The sequence below is a fragment of the Myzus persicae genome, unplaced genomic scaffold, assembly GCF_001856785.1.
Source record: "Myzus persicae strain clone G006 unplaced genomic scaffold, MPER_G0061.0, whole genome shotgun sequence".
Taxonomy (NCBI): Eukaryota; Metazoa; Arthropoda; class Insecta; order Hemiptera; family Aphididae; genus Myzus; species Myzus persicae.
Genome location: NW_019103315.1, coordinates 82309 through 100589, shown reverse-complemented (window position 1 = coordinate 100589; position 18281 = coordinate 82309). Strand labels below are relative to the sequence as shown.

Genomic DNA, 18281 nt, shown 5'->3' with positions numbered 1-18281 from the left:
TTCATAGCAAACTTACTGTTTTGAATTTATCATTTAGTAGTTTATTACATAATATGTCACATAATAATAATTATGCATTCTAAGTTGTTATAATAAGCAACAATATTTAAAAAATTAAAAATATGTACATTTTATAGTTAATAGTGGGTGGCTAGGGTACAATTTAAGTGGGACGGCACATCCGGGCCTTATAGTTACGTGCCAGGATACCTGCATAAGGAACATCAGTAAAAAAATAATAACACGGAAGCGTCCTTTTAATTTATATATTTATATATCTTCTTCATAATATAATTTGATGTTAATTTAATGACGACGACATCAACATCAAGCACAAAACAATAAATGATAGCAAAAAAAAAAAATAATAATAATAAAAATAATCAAATTTATTAATTACTGTCATCATCACTATCCCTAATTACGATAAAAAGTTTCAATATTTATTGTTGCGTTAGGTGGGACGTAAAGGTGAAGGGTGATAGTAGAGATGGAAGACCACGGATTGTTTTTCCGGTTGACTGGATACAATTCTGGATATTACCGTGTTGAGCGTGATATTAAAATAATATTATAATTTGTACTGACTTCATGATATTGCACCAAACACGTTTAAGTGTACTAAGCTTTTATAATAATAATACATTAAGCATCGCACAAAGTAGGTACCCTTACCAATATTATACAGGTAGAAGTATCGACCGGGTTTCCACTATACCGTGTAGTCGTATCTTGTATAGCTTAATATAATATTCAACTTGTATATTATTATGTAATGGTTAACGGGTTACCAGCTATACCGACATTTTGTTGCCTAAATGTTAAATATTATTATACGAAACGGTACGACACGGTGTAGTGGTCACCCGTTGACGTAAGTATAGACCAACCACCAACACACACCCTCAAATAATTGTTTGTGAAAACTGTTTCGGCGCGAAAAAGAAACACTCGGCATTCAGGTTACAGCAATAATTTATTATAGTTTGATGATAATCTACATACGATGCAGAATACAATATTTTCTTTATCGTAGTGTTTTTATTCTATTAATGTCATTCAGATGTAAGTTCGAAAAACATTAAAAATAATGAACGTTGAAACAAATTTATTATATCTAAGTTTTTTTGAATGAATAATATTATATTGTCAAGCTTTTGAAGTGATGGGTTATAGGAAATATCAAATGTAAATGTAGACACAATAAGGAAGATAATAGTATAATTTTGCTGTGGCATAACATTTTTTTTTTTTAACACATAAGGTTATTATTGTAATTTGTTTACTTATTTATTGATTTGACACTACACAACATTTAATAAGGTGTGCTATATGATATTTATACTAAATACATCAATTGTATAATTTCATATTGATTCGAAATTAAGTAGAAACTAAAAGCAAAAACAAAAAACAGAATACATTAAATTATGTTTAAACAAAAGAAGTAAGGTGGCCTAACAAGAGCTGGCCGAAAATCATATGCTTATGTAGTGATTGTGATTACACTAGATGGAGTGCACTAGACGAAACGTAAAAATGTGAATAGTTCATTTTATGTGATACAAAAAAAAATTCTACCTACAATTTAGAAAAATTGTTTTCTGCAAAAATTCGATTCGTCAACTGTGGCCGTAGTCTGAGTGAATCTTTTTCACGCACTAAATGGTTTTCACAATGTGACTTGGCTGCTGCACTCGTGCAGTCAGAGTGGTAGCAATGGTCACAGTGGTCGTCGTCTGGTCGTCGTCTGTTCATCATCTGGTCGTTAGACGTATCCACGGTCAGCCATGTGTCGGATGATGGACGCCAGCAGCTGGTCGGCCTCCTGTCCACCGGATTCGTTGATGAGCTTGATGCGCTCGTCGGCTGTGCACTTGGTCAGCCGCTCCACATCGGGCGGCTCGGCGTTCACCATGGCCGGTAGGAAGAACGAACAGTGTGCGTAACCGTACAAGCCGTGCGCGCGCATCTCGGCGTCCAAGTCGGCTTTGGTCAGCGGTGTGGGTCGGCCGGAAGGGGTGACGTCCGCGACGCCGTCCAGGTAAGCAGTCAAGTACCGGTCCCAGTTCGCGGCCCGATCAGCGTCCGACGTGTTCATGAACAGGAAGAACGACAGATCGATGGCCGGGGACGCGTACCGCGCCTGCGCCGGGTCCAGCAAGACAACGTCCACGGGCCGCCCGGTGGCCGCGTCGTACCGATACAACAGGTTGTTTCGGCAAAAGTCGCCGTGGCACAGCACGGCCAGCGGCTCAGCCGGCCGCAACAGTTCGGCCATTGTCACGCTCTCGCCGCTCAGGGTGGCCTGCACCCGGGCCAGTGGCGCCACGTACTTGCCGGCCGTGTCCGATTCGCGCAACGCATTCAAGCCCCGGTTACCGGTTCCTGTGATTACGCGGCAAACATAAATAATATTATTACTGTCGTGAACAGCTCGTTGCTGGTTGTCGGGAGACAACGGATAAAGGACTTTTTGCTGTGATTTTCACATGCGAGGTAAACAACGGACGGACGACCTGCTCATATGTGACGGCATTTTGGAAATTCAATTCGGGAATCGCCCGATTACGGCCCTAAGTGACAATGTTTCCTTCTTCGAATGCCGATTGCAGACCGTTTCATGTTGTAGATAGTAGATGCCGTTTTCAGTGGTTACTCAAACCATAACTAAACATAAATTGCGTCTTACGGTTTTTGTACTTAAATATAATATTAGTGTATTTGAACTTTGAGCTCAAACAATATTCGGCGCGAAAGGTGCATTAGAGAAGAAAAATCAGATGAACCGCAAAATTGAAATGTCATTGAGACGAGGCAGTACTACTTGTATACTCATTTTTTCAACATGATTTTTTCAAATCAGTCCCAATATTTGGAAACGGGAAAATAATGTTGAATTAAATTCAAAGAAAGTTCAAATAAAATGAATGACTTATTATTTGTTTCAATAAAAAACAAACCTCGTCTTACACGAATCTGTAGAAACTGAAAATCCACGTTCAAACACACTATTTATATAAATCATGATCCATGGTAATATTCTGAGGTAAAAAGGTAACTGTGATAAAATGGGCTAAAAAGTGAGCTCGAATGACGTGTGGTAAATTTAGGGGGAAAGGTATTTGTGCTCGAGAAATTACCAGTTTTCGATAACATTAATTGAAATAACCCCGTGCACAAACGGATGACGGCCATTTAAATGATCGATGAACTTTTAATAAATACCTTCAATCAAATCCGGATATACTCGTAAAACTGAATGGTTGGCAGGAGAAGAATAAAAGGGAAATGACCAATCTATAGTCACTCTAATCTAATTTCTTAATCAGACATTAAGCCGAAATAAGATAGAATGTATGTATATCTGTGTGTGTGTGTGTGTGTGTGTGTGTGTGTGTGTGTGTGTGTGTGTGTGTGTGTGTGTGTGTGCGTGTGTGTGTGTGTGTGTGTGTGCGTGTGAGTGTATTTTATTTAATTTGTGATATATTTAATTCAACTTGTCATGAGCGGAACTCTTCGATGACATGAATCCGGTCGTTAACAAAAATTATTATTTAGGTGCTATTAATTATTGTTAAACCAATTGTACAAGCTTTATGTGTAATCAAGAAAAAAATCATATTGCAAAAATGGTGGGGATCAATTTATATTTCAATATCGACCAATATAGCGTGATTTATTGCAAAATGTCAAAAAGTAGTTTTTAGAAAATATTAAATCGAGCATCTGGATCATTTTCGTTTATAAACCAAAGTCGTATAAATTGTAAATATGTCTTTAAAGGGTATATTGACATAAATATTCCGTTTATTTCGAAAAATAAATTAATTTTGATTTAAATGTTACATTATGCGTATCAGTATACTATTTTTTCATCCGAATTCTTATAAGTTATTACTTTTTTTCAACCAATGGAATTGATATTACAATTTAATTACCTGAAAATAATATATTTAATATGATGGAATTTTCCTTTTTATTCAGTAAACCGGAAACCCATCTCAAAAGAATTTTATTGTTGGCCCATTATTGCGATTCCACTTAAAAAGGCTTCTCAGTATAACGTCGCAACGTAATTAATAAATTAAAAATAATAGTCATGTTTAGAAGACTACAGCAGAGTAGCAACATAAAATTCATTGAGTTTCGAAAAAATACGGTTATCGACTTTATGGGAAATAATACATGGGATTTTTTTTATTCAAATAAACCTGGCTATTATATACAATATTTAGAGATATTTTAAGCTTTTGCGTAACTTTTGACTGTGTATGCAACTATGTAAAAATATATTTTATTCTATCATAAAAATAGTATTTTTGTCCTGATATTTTGCAGTTGAACTTAACCATTATCACGATCTATACAAATATATTTTTAAATATGATGATCTTCCTAGTATTTAGACCCTTCCTCAAATACGGCTTCGATAGCATTTACATATTTTGGTCTCAATGTAAGGGAGTTTCTGAAATACTTTAACTCATTTAACTACGACCCAAGTTGTAATAAAAAATCTCTATTTATTTTGTGTTGAGACTAGAGTGACGTTGTGCGGGAGTAAAGGGAACGATTTCTCTAGACCGTTAAATTTATATTAGGGTTACAAAGTTTACGAGGAGTTCTAGATAGAATTAGTTTTCCAAGAAGCGCAAAATTTCATAACGTAACTTTAACTTTTGACGTATTAAAATAATGTGTACCTCGTTTAGTCAGTAGTCCTTCAGAGGATACAAAAAAAAAAAATACATACAAAATAATACATCTCTTGTACCATGATAATAATATTCAGCCATGCGAATTACTAGTGGCAACTGTAGAATATAGATTACTCACATGTCATTGGAAAAACGAACACAAGGTACAGAAAGCGAACATCAAAAAACTTTTTAATAAGAGTCACCTACCTAGTATTATTATACGGAAGAATTTTTTTTCACACTGTTCTGTTATGAGGTACGTTGTGTATATTTTGGAAAAATATGAGTCATATATGATATTTTTTGAGCAGTTTTAGAATTCGACTATAAAAATAAATGTATTGATCATACATCATAGAGATGTGTGTTTAAAAAAAATATGTATTTGTTTTAGTGGTGATCACGTTTGGGTGAAAATTTTTTTTTCTATCTTCAACTTTGAGAACGGTTTCTTGTAGCACATTGGACTTAGTACTTAGAGGGTAGGCGATAAAAATTAAAGTAAGTATAATTGGAAAAAACTAACAAACAAAAGTAAAATGTCGGAAGCACCTATATTTTATGCAACAAAGTCGATATTTTGTTTTTGGTCTAAAAAAAAATAAATAAAAATAAATTTGAAATGTTTATCAAATATTTATAAATTATACATACAAGAATTTTCTAGACGTGATAAAATGTTCAAAGGATTTTATCTCTTTTTGAACTATTTATAGGCATTTAAAACTTTCAACTTTCAAAAATTCCTATTTCAATTTACTTGCATTTAATAATCAAATATTTAATGTAATTTATTAATAGAAAAAAAAAATTAACATTAACAATTTTATAAGATGTTATTTATTATTTTTCTGTAATTCAAAAAATATTATCAATCCCACATACTTAAAACTTTGACCATTATGTATATTATTTTCAATGAATTATGCAGTATAAAACTATTAATTTATAAAAGATAAACATTAATCTATATATAATATATATATATATATATCACAAACCTGTGTAAACCAATATATTCTACATTTATACAGTATGTTGGCACTGACTTATCAGTTAATTATCAATACTATAAACATTAATTACTATATGAAATATCAACTAAGGTATATTTTTGGCAACAATTTCATTTAAAATATCCCTGTGCTAATAGAAAAATAAATACTTCTAATAATAGTATAAATGAAATGTGAAATATTCTTAGAAATAATGTTCAAAATCATTTTTTGCATGCTATAATTAATTCAACATTAAAACCTTTTCTACATTAAATTGACCTACACAATGATGGGGTCTCTCGAACTCTACAGCGACTACCACTGTATATTTTCCCAGTTTTTTTTACATAAGACCTTTTTATTACTCGACGTTTTTTAACACGTTTAACTTTAATTTATATAAAAATCGATTCAAGTCGATGCACCAATTAAAACAATTATAAGGTTGCATATTCGGTTCATTAATCATTTCTAAACGATAAATATTTATTTGTTAATTATTTATTACTTAAAAACATATTAATATTTTTAATTTACTATTAATAATCGTATCTCACTTTCACTTAAATTAATGACATCAATAAAATATCAATAATGAGTCTACACATTATAGTACAATATTTATCTAAAGTAGTGACGCTCAAGTAGGTTCAGAACACAAATAAGATAACTATTAGTATCTAAACATTTTTACACTGTTCCAAGTATTTTTATTTTTTTTTTTTTTTGCTAAGGTAGGAGTAAAAATACGAATTCTAAAATATGATTTCATTACAATGAAATATATTTTTATAAATGAGTCCAAGGAGTCGCTCTGCTTTGTTTTAAGTGTCGAGAGTCCTCCTCATCATTGAAATGGGTAATTGTTAAATTGTAATTGTAATGATGAATCATTGTGTACTATCAAATTAAATTCTGAGCAGAGATGATCAGCGCATTGTCTATAAAATAATTTACGATTTTTAATTTTTAATTCACACCCTCATAAAAAATAATGTTGATTTAATAGTTTTAATTTAATGTATTTTTTTTTTTGAAATTTTGGTACGAAAAACGTATTAGAAACCCTATATCACATTACAATTCCGAACCTTTGTTTTCAATTCGTAGGCTGGTCTACATTCAAATTCTCCATTTTATCATTCCTTCTATAATTATATCATGCAACTCTTCTAGTGTTTAGGGACAAATTTGTTTTTTTTTACAGTTACATTTGTTTTCCACTCTCAATATAAATTATCCTTTCTAAACGTCTCCAAGCTCTAACATTAGATAACAAAGACCCATGTTTCATAATGATATGCTTCGACTTTTCATATGTATATGTCTTAATGAGTCTCTTCTTTATATCGAGAAGTATCTTTTATAAACTAAACATTTTTTCAAACCACGTATTTATAAAAATTTAAATATAATGCATTTCTAAAAAAAATGGTTTTTGAATTTTCGTGATTTTGACAAATGTTATCAACATTTCATTTCTAACACTAATAAAACAAAATGTGACTGGTACATTTTTTAATTGTTGTAAGACAAATTCGCGAGGCACCTTTTATCAAAATACCTATTTCAAGTTTCTTGCTCTCAAAAAAAAATGTATCTTACATAAGTCGAATAATAAATAAAATATTAAACTTAGTCTAAAAAATGCTTATTTACAAATATAACATGAAGACATTTTAAGTCTCTAATAATATTTGTTCATAAAATTGATTTTTTTAAATCGTGTTTTGCTTAAATATCCACATATTCTTTAGTTGTTTTTTTTCATTTTTCTTAAAAATCTTATATTATAATAATGTAAAATGTCTAATTTTGATCTCTCAAAGTACAAACTAGATCCAATTTCTGGCAAAAACCTTTCTGGAAATTAAGATCTAAATCATTTTCTACTATGGAAATTGTCTTAATTCAAAACACACACTCACACATTGTAATCAAATAAGTCCACTCAGAATCTATTATTATTTTTTGTTTAATTAAATTAAATTATAACAAATAAAATTATTGCTATAATAATGTTAACATTTGTTTTGTTTCTTTGTGAATCGTGGTAGTATCTTATTATTATAATTTGTATTATTATATACAAAAACCAAATTATAATATTTAGATAGGTACACAGAATTTAATCAAATATTAGATACATGAAAATGTCTTGAGTAATTAATTTAACAGTTTTTCGGTATAGTCGGAACAGAAAATTAGGAACTTTTGCAGTGTTTACCACGGGTCGATTAGCTAAGTGGTTGTCCAGCATTGTGTTTTCTGTTTAATTTTTCTGAAATATAAAACAACTCCAATACATACTAGTTTATTTTTCGGTGCACTAGGTACTTATTTCCACTAGAAAATCCAAGGTTTTACTTAATTTGAAGTTAACTTTAAGTAAATGTAGGCTACGGTATGTGAATAAACTTGCCTAATGCTTCTGAAAAACATACTTGACATCTGTTACTTATACTTTACATCCAGATATATCATCATATTATTATCTTTAAATTTTAAAATTTCCCATAGAAAAATAATTTTTACTAATTTTTATTTGTAAAATTCGTTGTCCAAACCATTTATTTACATCCATGAGCTTATATTTTTTACTAATTTCAAAAAAAATAATTCCAACTATAACAATATTATTCATCAAATGGAAATGTTAAAAATATAGAGCAATAGCAGAATAAATCTATTTATACTCAAATATGATATTAAAACGATAAAAAAAATATATTAAACTCTCTTCAAGTTAAATTAATTAATCCTAGTACATAATCATTTTCGCAAATGACCTAAAAAAAATGTGATTATTTAATTTTTAATTATTTTTCCTTATTTTAAAATTTATCCAGTGCCTCCTGATTAAATTAATTAAGATGACGGAAAAATAAAATGATTCATATTACAAAATATATTTTTTAACAATTTACATGGTATTCTATTTCTTAATTTAAAATATAAATAAAGTATAAGTTTTGGTTAAATATTCTTGGCCAAGTGTTTTACAAAAATATTATTTTAAACCACGAATTAAATGCACCGTTCTAATTATTAATATTTACACGTATTTATAAAGATTTTGCCGACAGACCTTCAGTAAATATTAAACAATTTAATTTGGAATTATCTTGTTGATTTGAATCAATATCTTCTAGACCGCGTAATCACAATTAAATACATAATATAACTTTTGGTTTTAAGAAATTAATGGTTGTAAATATTTAAAACATTATTATACTTGAATTCAATGACTGTGTAAATGTTTGAATAAAGTTTTATTGAAATCATCATTCATACTATTTTAATAATATAAGATACCTAAATATTATTCAAGCGGTTCGGTGGTTACATGGTAGAGCATGGAGGTCGGAAAAATCCAGGGAGCACAAATTAGGATATATAATTCATGATGAATAGGCACATATATGTTGTATAATAATATTATGTCTATGATGTATTGAATGGTTGTGCTTACACAAACAATGGAAAAACAGTGCTCAGTTTATACGCATATCGTAATTCTCAGGCTTTATTATTTCTATTCATACATAATAATAAACATAAAATATTATTTTTTAAATTGTTTGTTCTTAAAACGACCCTATACGGCTATACCTAACTGTCCCATCAAAAGTAATTTTCAGAATCATTTTACCAGTTAAATGGTTTTCTCAATCACTTTCCCATTCCGGTTCCATTGTATAGTTTAGGGCAAAATAGGAACGATTAAACTTTATTTTTTTTTTGGCCGAACCATATTATTATTTCGTTTCTATATATATCCACGCCTCCTGCATATTGTGAGAAGTTCGTGTAGGTGCTAAAAATGAAAGGGAAACGTCGACGGCGTGAACGGCGATAATAACGCACAGTTAACCCTCATAAATTCCGAAACTCCAAACGTTAAGCGAAGATATAGCAAGAGGGGACGCGAAAAAAATAACAAACGTGTATCGACTATCGACGTGAAGCAAAAACTTTACTTTCTTCAGTAGACAAATCTCGAGTTTATCCGAGGACTTCGATCATATATCTATTTTGTATTATTGTTTTAATACTGCTACCCCGGCTACTAATATAATTACAAGACACCAACAGTAAAAAAATATTTAAAATATTTTGTTTGTGCACAACACTGAAAGAACGTGTACACTTCTTTATTTGTTAACAATTATTATTGGTCGAAGCCATTTGATAGGGTTTCGAAGAGCATTGGTATAGAAACTAATTCTTTAAAATTACATCTTATACTCTTTATTTTTATTGTGGTTATTATTATTTTTTATATTAATTGAAGTATTTAATCAGCTTGCATAATACTAATAAAATTCCAATACTTGTACACGTTGAAAATATAAATTAAAAAGTCCACAGTGCAATCGACTTGACAATTCATTTTTAATATTTGTGAGTAGTTGGTAATTTTTTCGATGACTATTTTAACAATGCAATTTTAGTAACCCTATGAATATAAATAAAAAAAAAACTGTCAAGCTTTAAAAGGTTATGATTTAGTGATATGGTTTTGACAACGAATATTATTTATTAAATATTTTGTTGTTCATTCAATTTGCTTACTAACAGATAGTACATATAATTATAAAGCAATCTTTATTAATTGAATGAAGGTAAATACAATGAATATAATTTTTTTAAATATACCATATCATTACTTTAAAGATAAAAATAAATTTTCGCTTATCAAATTTTGTAAAATTTACAATTTACGAGACACAAAATAATGGTATAAATGTGAGTAATACTGCGGGTAATATTATTTTTACTAGGTACTAAATATAATCACATTATACATGTAAATAAAATTATTTTTAGTATTCAACTTTTTTTAAATTAATATATATCCAGTTAAACTTACTGATAGTACGAGTAAAAGAAATGAGGTACCTAATAGCCTTTTTACAATTTTTGTTTTCATACACACTCATTTATAGGCTGTATTTTAATTCTTATAGTAAACCTGGTTAATTTTCATCAATCAATATATTGACTATTACGGTGACAACACGATTGACACATTCGATTGGGGTTTCGGTAATCAATCTTCAACCTTCTTTCTCATAAAAACGAGTTTTTAATTTGAACCACCAAGACATTTCAACCAATATAATCTTGAAATTAGTTCATTATCGTCTGACTTCTAAAACTTTTTTATTTATCTATATAGTATAATACAAATGGGTTTCGACTGTATAAATGATTATCATTCTTCACGGAAAGAACAATTTACCTTATGTTGTTGAAACATAAAATATAAAAAGTTATCTGATGCTACATAAAATATGGTGACATTCTTCTCATCGCTTTTTATTTAGCACTTCCTAAATTCGGATCTTGTTTTGTTTAATAGATGTAACGATGTATCTAAGTAGATATAAGTTCATCAGACCGTGAATAATTTTATTTTAAATTTTTTTGCTTATAAATTTGTAGCATCACATTTTTTACTTTTTCATTTAGGAATATATACTTTTGGGGTAGTGAGCTTTTAACCTTTACTTGAAATTTGATTTTTTATTCAATAATATAATAATAGTCAAATCTAATCGGTTACATGATACCCGAAGTCCTGAACCACAAAGCAGTGTCTTACCAGAGTGAATCCTATGGACCAAAAATGTAGAATGTCATTAACATAATGTTTGATTTAGAGACCCTACTGTAAATTTAATTAGCAAAAGCTTACGCGCACATCTTAAGCCCTCGCGTTTCTCTTTATTGTGGCGTATAGAATTTCTATAGGTTATCATCATATTATTATTGCATTGTTTACTCTAATTAATAGTAATTATTAAGTATAGTAGGTATGTATAACAATCTACACCAATAGACAAAAAGTAATACTTAACATTTCAAACAGTCATAACTTATAAATAATAAATATTTTAAATTTTGTAATTAATGAATGAAAATTACGGTAGTTTAAATCTTTAAACTTTTGAAGCATATATATGCAACTTACATTACAGTTAGTTGTTACACACGTTTTAAATTGTTTCGAATGCATTTGTCTCGTATTATTTATACTGCAGTTTTGTATCAAAAAAATATGTAGATTTTTTTATGTGACGATATCTTTTACTTTACCTCTTGCCTATTCTCAGTAGCAGGTCATTTAGTTTATTTAGGAGGTTTTTTATAGTTTAATTTACTTTTTTAAAACTCCTTTTAGAGCTACAATTTAAAGTTTGAAAAAGAAAGATAAAACTATATTTTATTCTCATTGCTTATATTTATCCTTAGGTTTGTATAAAATAACTGGTACCAACCCTACGAATTCTTATAATATATATCAAAATTATTAGTTAAATTATGTGTAGTTCACCTACATTTTTTAAATTTCTTTTGACATATTTGTTACTTATGTCACATTATGAGACAGAACACTAAATACCGACCACCGATATTCCACACAATTGGATTCAAATTATAAAAATTACAATAGGTATTCCTACTATTCCACAAAATAAATACAACGTCCAGTGAAAGATGTGATTTTCAATGATCGATAACCACTGACTTGGCAACTAGCAACGATTATTTGACGCGGTAATGCTCTTATATTAGGGTGAATTTTACCGGAAAGTTACTTTTATTTTAACTCCTTCAATACTTGAATAGTCAAGACAGGTATCCTTGAAGATAATATTTAGTATCGAACTCGTTGAACGAAGTAACCGCTACTGCTACAATCACTTCCATTCAGCGGCCATCTCATTCAAACTAGCCACTGACTACTGACTATATTTTCCTAAGGCAGCCGTTTTCACGGGTATGAAATTAAAACATTGACAAGAACCGTCGACCAGAAACTAATGTGGAGGATTAACTGCAGCAGCCATCAAGAGGGATTTCGTTTAAGCGAATCATCGACGTTTAACGATTTCGCATAAAAACAGCCGTTTTTCACGGCTTAGAACTTATAATACCCCCTACTCCTCATCGTCAACGTCGACGACGCCAGCCACGAGGCGATACCAGGACCAAAGAACCAACCTATGCCCCTAACCCACGTACATTTACGACGAACCATCGTCATTCAAGCTTCAATGGAGAAACACACAGATTTTCGGTCCGTCACGGTGTGCCCCTTAATACATTCGTCCACCACACAATTGTGCGGTTACCCATCCAAACATATTAACTCTGCCACATAGTTGTGAGACAGTTAGCTGTGAAATATGGGGAATCCCGAGGAAAACTTTTATTGTGTACCTTGACCCCAGCGTTTCATTTTCGCCAGATTGTTTTCAAATAGTAAACTGTAATAACTTATAACACATGTTTATATTATCTTACAAATAATACAAGAAACAATGCACCTAATTACTAATAAGTGATGAGGTAGGTTCACAGTAGGCCTAGTTTAACTTTGTATAAAATTTATATAGTTTAAAAATGTTTATGTTCTACCAAAATATTCATCATATGTAATACACCTCAAAATAAATATGTATCGCATTAGCTATAATAATAATATATTATAAAATATAAACTTGTACATCTTTTATAGAGAATGTAAAATATATAAGCGTTAAAATAAATACAAGTCATAATCAGTGAGAGGAATTACCAGGTAGTAATTGTACCTACATACATTTTTTATTAGAAATATGGCACAACTAGAAGCGAAAATACAATTTATTTTGCTAACAAGGTTCTAACATGTTTAATCTTATTTTTTTTTAATATAAATTTGTAGCTTATTTTTTCATAGTTATTCTTATCAATAATCATTAATCATAATAATTATTAATCAAAGAAAAAAAATCAAATAGTTTTATCTTTTATTACTGCACACATTTATTATCTAACATCGGCTCGATACAACAATAACATTTAATACTATTGCATTTAACTTACCAAACATTAAAAAATTAAAATTATTTTTATCTAATTACGTATAGTTAATTATTATGTGCATAAACTTACACGTTGAAAAATTTGCAGATTTTTAATTATCTATATATTTACATTTTATCGTGAACTACCTATGTCGACACTGTGTAATGGTGTATTATACTGAGTGTATATCTAACATACATTCAATATGCAGATGATCAAAGCTAGGTACTGGAATTGCAAGGAAATGCACATCGCACATGTACCATGATATGCAATATTTATGAATTTATAATCGATTTCAAGCTATTTACGAATTAAATATATATGTATTAATCAATTAATTTTGATAATAATATAATATAAGTTTCCCTGGAAATGTTTATCTCAATGAATGGGTATAATACAATATTATATTGTACGTTTTAAAGATAAAACAACTTAAAAGTTTTAAAACTCTGCAGTCAACACAATTTTTAGAGTTAGAGAATTCGTTTCCAAGGAAAACATTTTCGAGGTTAAATTTTAAAATTGTTGATAAATATTACTCAAGTTTTCTTTTTCAAAGATACCTGAAACATATATTTTATAGTCCATACAACATTGCCAAGATTGTTTAAACTATGTGAGAGGGAAATAAATTGATAAAAATTGTTTTTTCAAATGATGAAACATTAATGCATTGTTGTGTTGACAAGCCAGAGGATTGTGAGAAACAGTTCAGTTCTAAGAAGTTCAACTATTCACAGTAGATAATTTTATATTTACCCTATTTACATTACACACATACACACAGTTAAGTGCATAGGTACCTACTCAAAAATTGTAAATATTTAGGTTTATAAACCGAGCTAACACTGGCCGAGATTCGATGTGTTTGTTTCCGATGAAAAATAAACAAAAGTCTGTACTCCTTCAGAAAACACGAAACTACAAAGCATTTCGTTCACCAATATACAAAATAATGTAACATGTGTGAGGTAAACATGAGATATGATAAGTGTGGTGTGTGTGCGTGTGTGCGTGTGTCTGTGTGTATAAGAAGCTGTAATGAACATAAAATAATACAAAACAAAAAATATCGAAACATCAAAGTACAACATAGATGTAAAGGATAATCCTAGGAACAAATTTGAAGAAATAATGGATGCAGACCCCTTGGGTGTCTCTGGTCAATGTAGTAGGTATACATAATATGTGGAGATGGAATGGAAATGTCACCTGTTTTAGTTTAATATTATAATCTAACGTAACCACATAAGTATAGTCGTAGGAAGTCCGTCGTCGTATAAAAATATTGAATATTAAATGTAGTCTTGTAAAGGATTCAAATTTAAGCATTTCAATTTTTTTTATATTTACAATTTTTAATGAAATTAATATAACGTGCTTAAGAAAATAAAAATACTGTTTTCAATGGATATAAATTAATTAACTAAAAACATGGGTAAGCAGGTTTTACTGAATAAGTGTTATTTTATAAAATATTATCCGTTAATAATACTAACAAATTGGAAGTCACAAGAAGTTGTGAATGAGGAGAATACATTGGTTAGAAAATCGTAATCGATATTGGAGATAAAAATATGTTGACAAGCAATATCATGCATATCGTACATGCCGTGATCTTTAATCTTTCGTTTATATTGCGTTCTGACTAAAAACCAAAAAAAGTATCCTTTACAAGACTGTTGAGTTGTAAAATATTGTAAAGTATAACCACTAGCTGACGCTTGAGGCTCAGTGGCCCACCCACGAGTACAACAAATAATTTAAAATTATAATACCGGAAGACTGGTGTTAATATTTTCTTGGTGTCAAAAATCGGTCGTTTATAAAATTATTATTACATTTTTTTTTTATTATTTTATTATTATATTTTTAAAGATAACTACTTCCTTAACGATTTTCTTAATATCAAAAATGATAAAACTGTTTAACGTGTGTAAGTGTATTTGTTGCAATTTCCGGTAGCACTGCAGATACTGCAGGACATATTGAATAATTGTGTAGCGAAAAATTGGTCGCCTTCCGGTAATGTGATTTTAAATTATTATTTGTGTGTACAGCCACCATTAAATATACCAACCTGACAAGAAACGCGGACTCATGAACCAATGTCCGTCGAACCACTGGGTCTCGACCAGGGCAGCAGTGCAGAGGTCGGCGAACGACGGCCCCCCTCGGCGTCCGTCCGAGGCTTTGGCGTTGTACGACAGCCCGTGCAGTGCGCCCAGCTTGCGGAGAGCCAGCAACGTGTGTCTGACGTCCAGAAACACCCTCTGGTCGGCCGCGCGATAACCGGAAGGCGCCAGGCTGGCCAGGACAATCACTTGCTTCTGTCCGTCGTCCGTGACGCCATCCGGCGTCGCGTTCGAGTACAGGAACCGCGGGAACAGCTCGAATGCCGCGGCCGGGTCAGCGGCATTCGCGGCCAGTTCTGGCAACAAACGGGCGTAGAACACGTACTCATTGTAGAACTTTTGGTGCATGTTCATCATGGCTGACAAACGGGCGTCCATATTTTTGAACTTGACCACGACGGGCACGACGTCCGCCGGCCACTCGGACCCGGTCAGCGTGACCGTGCCGAAAACGATGTCAGACGCGAACTGGTCTCCGGCAGCGGCCGCACCGTCGCGGTCGTCCACGCAGAACGACGCGTATTCGGCGCCCGGCCCGAAGGCTCCGTCAGCCGCGGCCCGCGGGAACGCGACCGTGCTCAGGAAATCCATGCGGGACGACCACGCCGCTTCGTCGTCGTCGGAGCTGCGACGGTCCCTCATCGTCTAGTCAAAGTGAGAAAATCGGCGGAATGAGCGGTCTCTGCAGATTAGGTATATTGCATAAACGTACTGCTGTGCCGATGACGGGAAACGATTTACCGGGATTTTTATCGTACTAAATATTATTGGGTATACTGCGTTGATACCACTCGCGCACGTGTACCGACCGATGCTGCAGTTACCTCTTGCACTGGTGGCCGCCCAGTAACTCATCTCCGATGCATTGATATTATATTTAAGGTTGGTAGGTATTATAAAACCGGTTATGTAACAGATTTTTTTTTCACCTTCGAGTTTTCTTTAAGTGATGTGCTGTGCGTGCGCGTTTTATCCACTAATTCAAAAATATTATTATTTAATTTCTGGTTTCTCTCCGAGTATAGCCATCTAGGATAGTATACCGTCCGTACCACTCAAAGATTCATAAACTGATTCAAAATTGTCATCGAGTCCAACCCAAATTATATTTTAATAGTTATAATCATTATAGTTATCGTGACGTTATATGTGGCTATATTATTTTAAATAAAAAAAATATTAGAATATTATGGTTTTTACTTACATGGTCCGACCTTGTTCCGACCTACCAATCTGATAATTTAAAAATGTTATCTCCACTGGGCTGCATCCAAATAATATATGTTTACCGCCGATGAAATTTACACTAACTGGTTGGTGCATATTGACAGGTGCCTCCAAGTTCCTCTCGACGGATAAAACAAAATTGTCCATACCAATAACATTGCAACATATATAATATATTTGAGGTACAATAACTGGCATTTTTTTCTTACCCCCTGAATTGATTCTAAGTTGTGTTTTTCAAACTCCAACAAGAACAATAATACAGAAGTTGAATATATTTTTACTCCTCTTGAAATTTGAGTTATTGAGGTTCAACTGAATATTATTATTTATACAATATATTTTAACTCATCGAATTTCACGGCAATCATACATCGCATCCGGTATCGCATTCATGCTAACAATAAATCTAATTCGTTTATTTTTATACAAATGGTTTTATTTTATTATATTTTTTTTTTTCTGTAATATTATCATCGCATGTTTGCACGATTCAATGGGTTCCTCTTTTATTCATTAAGTGAGTTTTTTTTTTAATATTATAATCGCGTTAGCCGCGCACAATAAATTGCGTGGACTAGTGGCGGTTTTTCATTTCAGTTGTTCCCGGTGTGGTGGTCACATACACGTTAGTTAGATTCATAAAATAGTCATAATATTGTAATAATGGTTTACATGGTTGGATTTTGTAGTAGTTATGGATTTTATACGTCATACAAGTCGTCGTGGTGAAATATTATTATGGAAAAAATTACTTCCGCTCGCAAGTACATATCGTTGGTACAAACAAACATTTCTTTTACGTTTTGAGAATAATTTTTTCTCGTTTTCATACAACGCACGGAGAACTTACATTAATTTGTGACATCCCATATTGAATTAACAATTACAACATTATTATAAGTTGTGATGTAAAGAAATCTAACATTATATTCGAACTTATCTCACATGTCTCGTCCCGTCGCGCGTTGATTGACAATCTAAAATATATTATTAGTTAAACGATACTATAGTAGTCTACATTCCTTCATAATTACGTATCACGAAAATAACCAAATTATTGCGGAATAATAAAAATATTATTATTGTAAAATAAAAACATAGTTCAGTCTAACCCAACCTTATTAGGTTGTGTAATGGTAAGACATGTATACTGTGATCATAAAAAAATTGTCTTTTATCAGTGTGTAGGATTATGCAATTAATACTATGTAGGTACATATTATTACTATGTCACGTTTCATATTTATATAATAATGTTTACAAGTTTCACCGTTGGTTATAAATAATTGGCATAGTATTCATTGGTATGTAGATATAAAAGCCATGATCGGGTAACTTGATGGGAATTT

The 18281-nt window shown here is 31.4% G+C and overlaps 2 protein-coding genes across 4 annotated transcripts in view; both read right to left on the bottom strand.

Annotated features, from left to right (window-relative positions):
* Positions 1 to 18281, bottom strand: part of LOC111034234 — a 289529-nt gene that overhangs the window by 213963 nt on the left and 57285 nt on the right. The window lies entirely within an intron of this gene.
* On the bottom strand, positions 253 to 16821 carry LOC111034235. The gene is made up of 2 exons (XM_022315355.1): positions 15648 to 16821; positions 253 to 2388 (listed from the first exon to the last, which is right to left on the bottom strand). Exons 1-2 carry the CDS (start codon positions 16342 to 16344, stop codon positions 1769 to 1771), a joined length of 1317 nt encoding a protein of 438 aa, XP_022171047.1. The 5' UTR covers positions 16345 to 16821; the 3' UTR covers positions 253 to 1768.